This window comes from Nymphalis io, chromosome 6, assembly GCF_905147045.1.
Source record: "Nymphalis io chromosome 6, ilAglIoxx1.1, whole genome shotgun sequence".
In the NCBI taxonomy this organism is placed as follows: Eukaryota; Metazoa; Arthropoda; class Insecta; order Lepidoptera; family Nymphalidae; genus Nymphalis; species Nymphalis io.
This window is the reverse complement of record NC_065893.1, coordinates 14577134-14585792: the sequence shown is the minus strand read 5'-3', so window position 1 is coordinate 14585792 and position 8659 is coordinate 14577134. Positions and strand designations below refer to the sequence as shown.

Below are 8659 nucleotides of genomic sequence, written 5' to 3'. Positions count from 1 at the left end.
GAAACTAAGACATATTTTATTTAGTTTGTCAATGTATGCGTATAATGTTGCCATAGTAACACATAGCGTGTTTTGGGAGATAAGTAATTTTCATGATTTAATTAAAACAAAACTAGGTTTATAAATTTTACTTTTTAATATTTATTATACATTTTTTAATTAAAATATTTTTTTTTGTTTTTTAACTACATCCAAAAAACCGTTGCATTGTTTGTTTATGTTTCCGTCATCAATACTTCAGCATCTTTATATGGTACTCGATTAGCATTCTCCTCAGATACTGAAATATAAAACACACAATTAAATTAGTAAAGAATGGTTGCCACGTATATTTCTATGTTAACTTCTTGACTCGGAATGTAATAATATTAAAAATTAAAGAAGAATTTTAATTAATGTTGTCATTAGGATATTATATATAGGAGAAATAATAAATGAAAATAACATATTTATATATAACGAAGCACTTTAGGTTATTATTGGACTCCGTATTTATTTGTTTACATTGCCGACAAGTCGATATTTTTTATCGAAAATTGGGTAATTTTTTAACCTGACACTAGCAGCACTAAAATGATAAATGATTATAGGTTATGAATATAATATGAATGCAACTTTCTTCTTCCCATGAAATATTACGACAATGCACCATTGTCTAACCTTCGATATGATATAAGGATTGTTTCTCTGTCTGTTCCGTACCGTACCGTAACAGCCTGTGAATGTCCCACTGCTGGGCTAAAGGCCTCCTCTCCTCTTTTTGAGGAGAAGGTATTGGAGCTTATTCCACCACGCTGCTCCAATGCGGGTTGGTAAAATACACGTGGCAGATTTCAGTGAAATTAGACACATGCAGGTTTCCTCACGATGTTTTCCTTCACCGTAAAGCACGAGAGATGAATTATAATCACAAATTAAGCACATGAAAATTCAGTGGTGCTTGCCCGGGTTTGAACCCACGATCATCGGTTAAGATTCACGCGTTCTTACCACTGGGCCATCTCGGCTTTTTTCTGTCTGTTCACTGGATTAGAATCGTTTTCTAATATAAAAATAAGCAAAAATTGAACAATAAACACAATGAACGCTCCAACTGTCAAGTTTGTTACGCTATTTGAGTAGCTGACCTTGATAAAAGTGGTTATGCGATAAGGCACAAAAGATTTGATAATTCTATCTCTGTCTAAACCATTTGTAACGTAATTTTCGTTCTCTTTCTTGTGTAAGTGAGAAGGAAATCGTCATTGCGTCTTTTAGTTTCTCTGTCTACAGTTTACATATAATTATGAAGGAAAAGACGATAGGCATCGGTTACAAATGTTGAAATTTTAATTTATGATGTAAGTATATCGTGGTTGGACGTCATCGACGGATCGCTGTTAATTTTAATTATGTTTGAATTATAATATAAGATGGATTTACCTAATGTTCAAACTGATACGCTGATTTATATTTAAAATTGTACCCCAATGTTTATCATTACGCATTAGTTCATTACCCTGAATCATTTTAGATACAATCCACCTATGATTTTGGTAGGTAATTGATTTTTCCTCAACTGACCGACTGACATGTACGAGTATATTAAAATTTGATAACATATGTATTTCATTAATTCATTTTCAAAACGGCATATAGGCGGTGGTACAAAAACTTTTTTCAAATTAACATTTGTAACTTATTTAAACATTTATAAATGTGTTTTGGAATGTTGTTGTAAAAGCACAAAAACCTTTGTCGAACAAAGGAATTATAGTAAACTTTGTACAGGTGCGGGTAACAGACGTCACGACTTTAAGCTTTATCATAGTAGATTTAATATTAAATAAATCACAGTTTTTTACAAAAAATCGATTACAATTTTAGGCATTAATCTTTTATATATTAATATTTATTTATACTATATTAATATTTTTTGCCTATAAATTGCTTGAGTAGCCTTTTCTGCAAGAAGTAGATCGAATTGATAATGGCTACATTAGCACTAAGTAGAACACTATAGAACATTATATTCTGGAAATAACATTTATATTTATGTTACTTAATGTATGGTGCATTTGTTTTTATATCGATTGCTTAAAGATCTTGGTAAGAATATGTTATATTTATTATTATTATTACTACTATGAGTTTGAAGTCCGATTTAAAAATTAGAGTAATTCCTGTGTTTAAATTTGATTATGGCATGAAGTTAAGATTCGTTACATCGATTATAAATTTTACTATGTCCATAGAGATCTCCATTCCCCTGCAGGTCAGCCGTTTCCTTATTATCTAATGATTTCAATATGGTTATAATTTATTTACTGTCGTCAGTGGCTTAGTTTCCTTGGCGTTTGCTTTTGTCTTGCTCTTCGACCTTTTAGTGGATATGTCATTGCCTTCTTACACGATTATGTTAGTGTGAGACTGACATAGTTTTGAGTCTACATAAGTTGTATATTATGTATTTTGTATAATTTATTATGTTATAATTTATGATCGTACTTTATAATGGGATGCTATTTATGTTTAAATCCAAGTGTTACTGTAAATAGTAAATATATACATAAGTTAGCATGCTCCATCCTCTATATTAAATTAAGAGTCTAATAAAAGGTCATCGGTTATTTTTTCCCATTTTATGAAAAACATAGTGATTTTATTATTTTATAAAAAAAAAACGACTGCAAATATTTGTTTGTTTATTCACTTGAGAATTAGAAAAAATGTGATTGAATGAAAAAAATAGTGCCCTCTAGTTTTAGTAGTAGAGGAGAAATATTTTTGTACATTAAAATGTGATATGAAGCATCGTAGGTAACATGACCATTTATTTACACGAGAATTATGTACTTTTAAAAGTTCTTATTCTTGCAGAATATTGTATTTATATTTCCTAAATTATTCAAATTTATAATTTCAACGTATGCTAATATGAATGCAAATATGAGTAGCGAAGAAAATTGTAATCAATATAAGAGGATCAAGATGCTTTATATTATAGCGGTTGACTTGACTTCGGATACAAGTACACGCACGCGAGCAGGTTACATGTACATGGTTCTAAAGTAGGTTATTTTACATGAATAAAAACCAAACGGGTAGAGTATAACATTAATAAGGTTTGATATTAAGCGCGTTATAACACTTAGAGATAGCCACTAAGCGTATTTTGCGCTCATGAAACCCGGGTTCGTATTAAAACAAACATTCGGGAAAAATTATAGCCACTATTAAAGTGTATTGTCGACCTGCACTCCATTTAATGCCGCGTCACAGACGACGGCCTTTGTAATAAGGTTACAAATGATGCTTTCATCCTAATTTGCTACATATGGCGGGTGATAAAGGTAATCTGGGGAAATTGTTAAACCTGCTGGAATGTTCGCTGATTTACTTAATAGAGCCATAACACTTGGTTTTAATTTAAAAATAAAATGTAAATTGGAAATTAATAATAATTAAAAATTGAAAGTTAATAATTGATTATATTATACGCAAAAGTATAATTAGTTTATCTATAATGATATCATGAAGGCGAAAGTAACTCTGTTTCTATCTCTGTTTGTAACTCTGTTTTACTGGTGGTAGGGCTTTGTGCAAGCTCGTCTGGGTAGGTACCACCCACTCATCAGATATTCTACCGCAAAACAGCAATACTTGATATTGTTGTGTTCCGGTTTGAAGGGTGAGTGAGCCAGTGTAATTACAGGCACAAGGGACATAAAATCTTAGTTCCCAAGGTTGGTGGCGCATTGGCTATAAGCGATGGTTGACATTTCTTACAATGCCAATGTCTAAGGGCGTTTGGTGACCACTTACCATCAGGTGGCCCATATGCTCGTCCACCTTCCTATTCTATAAAAAAAAATCTTACGTTTTCACGGCTAAACCACTGAACCGATTTTGATGACATTTGGTATGGAGCAAGCTTGAATCCGAAGGAACGACCGGTCTCGTCAGAATAAATTTAGGTAAGAATAAATTTAAATCAATTAATTGTAGGACACAAGCCAACAACGTTTCCATTTTCAAATAAAAAGACAGAACATAGCAGACAGAAAAGAATCAAACAATAAGCACAAAAACTCTACAATACAATTTCATCAAATAATTTGAGTTAAAGATATAAAATAACAAGTGATTAGACAATAATAATAATTACAGAATACTAATGCCATTGAAAATTAATTACAATTATACATTTTAGTAATAATTTGTATAAATCTGTTCAATAAAACCTGTTCGCTATTCGTCAATAATAATTTCTTGACAATATCGACCTTTACAGTTGTATAAATTCACCCTTTTTTATCGCTGGAAAAACGCATTACGCGCTAAGTATGGGTCGAACAAAAGAAAGTTCATGTATAGGTACATAAATAAGAGGATATTATGTAACATGAGTCGTACACTCATAGATAAGATTGTTACATATATAAGATTCATGAAAAAGAGTATGTCATATACAATGTATATTGCCAGTTCTTTTAATAATTACATTCCCAAGTAAATAAATAAAAAAAAAGAGGAACCTGCCGGATATATCAAGTACTGATGTAATATGAAAAGCACACATTCAAAAATAGGTTTAATAATTACCCCGACTAGGTTTTAATAATTATAAGTCGAATTATATTCAGAAAGTTCACATTGCAAGGATTCACTGTTAGTTCGTTGTGTTAGCGGCTTATAGCTTAGTTTGATCGACTTCACGATCGTACATTTGCTTCAAAACATCTTGATTCACTACCGATTCGTCGCAAAATTTAATTTTATCCAATAAATTGTTTTGTAAAACGCTAACGTCTTTCGTCAGTATCTTCTTAAAGGCAGGCGCACTTATCATGTTAGCAAAGAACTTTCGATTAGCCGTAAACTGTGGAGCGTGTCCCACAGTAGTCTTGGAAAAAGCGTTAATGTAACTATGGAGGTTATCCGCCATAAACCTGAGAATATATTTTATTTTAAATGACATATATCTTAGAGAAAATAATCAAGTTAATAATCAATCTATTCCGACACAGGCAGGCTTCCTGAGGATAATTACCGTAGCGTTACATAACATGTATTTTAAGAACGAATTAAGTACGTTACAGTGGTGCTTGTCCGGTTTTGATCCGGCGAATTGACAATAATATTATCGCATTTTTACTTACCTATCGTGTGGCATTGATGTCGTTATGCATGAATAGTACAGATTCGCATATGCTTGGAACACACCCTTCGCTACCTTAGTCGCGTGTTGTATTCTTTAAAAAAACAATCACAGTTATTAAACTGATAAAAACCTGATCGATGATAAAAATATTACCTTATAAAGTTGTCAACACATAGCATAGTCGATATTTGTGTGACGACGAATACTACTCTCAAAATGTACATTTCGTGACGTACTCGCAGTGCCGCGTGATCGAGGCGTTATAATGTTACGAAAATCAATAACTTGAAACGAATAAATCTCGTATTATATTGGAAATATATATTTTGTCGAGTTTATGATATCATACGAGGGCATGTAAGTATGTACATACTATAGATACAAAATAATCGAGTGATATATAAAGATAAGACGAATTTATTTATATAATCCTGTATACTGAACAGAATTAAAAGTAATTACTACTATAAATGCGACAATACGTGTGTCGGTTTGTCTTTTTGTTGCGTAGCACCGAATAACAGATCGAGTTGATTTTTTGCCAAGATAGTTCAAGGCTCGGAGAGTAACGTCTTTTGCAAACAAATCAAGGCAGGGATGTCGTGAAATATAAGGAAAACATTATATGAATTTGCATGTTTTGAAAGTTTTTTTAATCATATTTCCAATTTTGTTTTATTGATAATATTAAAGTTCGTCGATACCAAAAAAAGAAGAAAATCGGTTAACATACAGAGGAGATGCCCATATATATATATTTTGTATTTGCCTATTTATGATATATATATTCTTATATTACCCCCCCCCCCCCCCAGCTAAGAGTATAGCCTGTGTTAGGGGCGAGGACGACATTATCTAAGGGTCAAGTATCAAATTTCCGATTTTCACATTCTTTGGCGGCGTATACTTACGGGATATTGAAGTTTAAAATGTATAGTAGTTCAGCTATATTATGTTGTAACGTGTTAAGTGATTGTTCGATGTGATCTGTCCTAGTAAAGTACTAAACCTAAGCAAAGATGATAGAGACAACGTCGTTTCTATGGGCAAAATAGTGGTAAAGGAAATCAAAGTAAAAGTCAAACATTTATTAGATTCTACGAGCCGTGATGGCCCAGCGGTTAGGAGACGAGAATCATAACCAATGATTCCGAGTTCAAAGCCTGGCAAGCACCACTGAATTTTCATGTGCTGAATTTGTGTTGATAATTCATCTCATGCTCGGCGCTGAAGGAAAACGTCGCGAGGCAACCTCCATGTTGCGAACTGAAACTTTTCTTTGTGTAATGATTATTATTGTTACTATATTGATATAATATTTATAATAATATACTGTGAACACTTAACTAATCTTATGTTCTCATGTCAGTGAATATGATTCTTAATGAGAAATAAAGTTTCTTTCACCCGAACACAACACTTTCACTATCAAGCTCATTTAATAAAATCATGAATAAAAGTCAAACATTTGAAGTAAAGGAATTTCAGTGATAAGTAAATCACGTAAAGGTTGGTTGCTGTGTTTTATTAAAAATAATTAATTTTAATAAAATGCAACTACCACGAGGCACGGGTCTTTTATCGTCGTTCACGTGAAAAACGCGGATGACATCACAAAACCCTCAAGTCAGTAGATGGCGTTACCATCGCGCGCTGTTGTTAAAAGGATGACTCATTAAATCTACGTTATTTTTTGACGTAGAATGAAATACCAAAATTACATAAATAACTAAACTAAAATAAATAACAGTATACAAATAATCATAGCATCTACATACATATAATAACTTATCTCACAGCTATTAACAGCGACTTAGGTTTTAGTATATTGTAAAAAAATTTCAAGCTATACCTATGGGGTACTATATGAGCTTGTTACATACAATATAGAGAAGGCCATAGTTTGCCATATTGGCTAAAGTTTTTGTTTTGTGTCGTAGTCTGTTGACTTTCCCAATTAAAGGACTATCTAACGCAGAAAGAAATACTCAAATCTAACTGGTAATTAATTACAAACGTATCGCATGTGCTGAAATGACAAACAAAAAATAGAACCGATTTCTAACATGTGATAGAAGAATTGAATGTCATCGGATGTCGTTAGACGTAGTGCGAGTACGTACGCCGGCGCTGTTCGCTACGGGTTCGCGGCGATCGGCGATAACTCGGAGAAATCATTTCTCAAGTGACTTTCAATTTAGTTTCGCTGCAAGTTGTATCGGGAAATTAAATTTCGACGAAAATATAGTATTATATTATGTTTCGAACAGTTTTCTATTATATTTTAAATTAATTTTCAATGTCCGACAAATTAAATTATTTAAATCCGTTAAGGATACAATACATTTTTAGTTACTTATACAACATTAACATATTGACGGCTTTATTTATTATTGATTTTGTATATAATAGCCACAATAAACATGGATTTAAGGAGTGGAAGTAGAGTAGAAAGATAGTAGCTAGTAAATATTCATCCTCTCAAAACTATTGAATAATTTTTTTCTTTATTTAAATATGTATGTACAGCAATTTTGAATCGTCATTTTATAAGACTACTTTAAATTTAAAATACCAACCTATTACATTACGTTGGGTATGTTAACTAAACAAATGTCAATTATAATTTATCTTGCAGGGAAATCAACAAATACTAGCCACTTGTCAACTCCGCTTATTTATCATCTTTATAATATTATTTTATCGAGTAATACGCTTTTATTATTGGCAAAGCTAATAACTATATTTATAGTTGTTGTAGTGAGCTTTGATGTAAGGAAAAGGTATCAACTTTGTTTCTTGCCGGTTATCTTAGAACTGACAATCAATTTATTTATTTAATGCTTTAATGTAAATAAGTGTTTAAATCCATTATAATATCGTGTCTTTTTTGCATTGTTGTTACATTAAGTTATAATTTGTACAGAGATGTTTACATTACGTTATCAGGTCACGCTCATAAGTGACTGAAGATGCAAAATAAAATTAAATAAGCTGAATAAAATAAAAATCTCACAAGCAAATATACAGAGTGAATGTACAGTAATGTAGGCCGTGATGTACGAAATAACAATTTATTTTATTTCATAGAAAAAATGTCGACCTGTTGTCAAAATAATAAGTATCTTAGGCACAGACTGGCATACATACAGCCAAATATAAATAAAAAAGTATATTCGTTATATAGTGTGTGTTAGTACTTAAACGTTTATTTTGCAATTAGTTAAATATCATATATTTTCTTTGAGTATTTGAAATTCTTAAGTAGCCCTTCCCTCGCAGATCCCCAGAATACTGCGCAAACACGAGTAGGATGGCCCAGTGAATTTTCATGTGCTTAATTTGTGGTTACAATTCACCTCGTGCTTGGCGCCAAAAGGAAAACATTGTGAGAAATCCTGCATGTCTAGGATAAAAATCGTCCACAAGTATATTCACCAACACTCATTGGAGCAGCCACTAAAATAGAAACAAGATAGAAAACCTTCTCCTTAAAAGGAGAGGAAACATTTGCTT

At 32.0% G+C, this 8659-nt stretch overlaps 1 protein-coding gene across 1 annotated transcript; it reads right to left on the bottom strand.

Annotated features, from left to right (window-relative positions):
* Nucleotides 1-4353: 4353 nt before the first annotated feature.
* LOC126769055 (uncharacterized) lies at nt 4354-5436 on the bottom strand. Its single transcript, XM_050487606.1, has 3 exons — nt 5297-5436; nt 5142-5234; nt 4354-4931 (listed from the first exon to the last, which is right to left on the bottom strand). The coding sequence occupies exons 1-3, from the start codon at nt 5365-5367 to the stop codon at nt 4673-4675; spliced, it is 423 nt and encodes a 140-aa protein (XP_050343563.1). The 5' UTR covers nt 5368-5436; the 3' UTR covers nt 4354-4672.
* Nucleotides 5437-8659: the final 3223 nt, after the last annotated feature.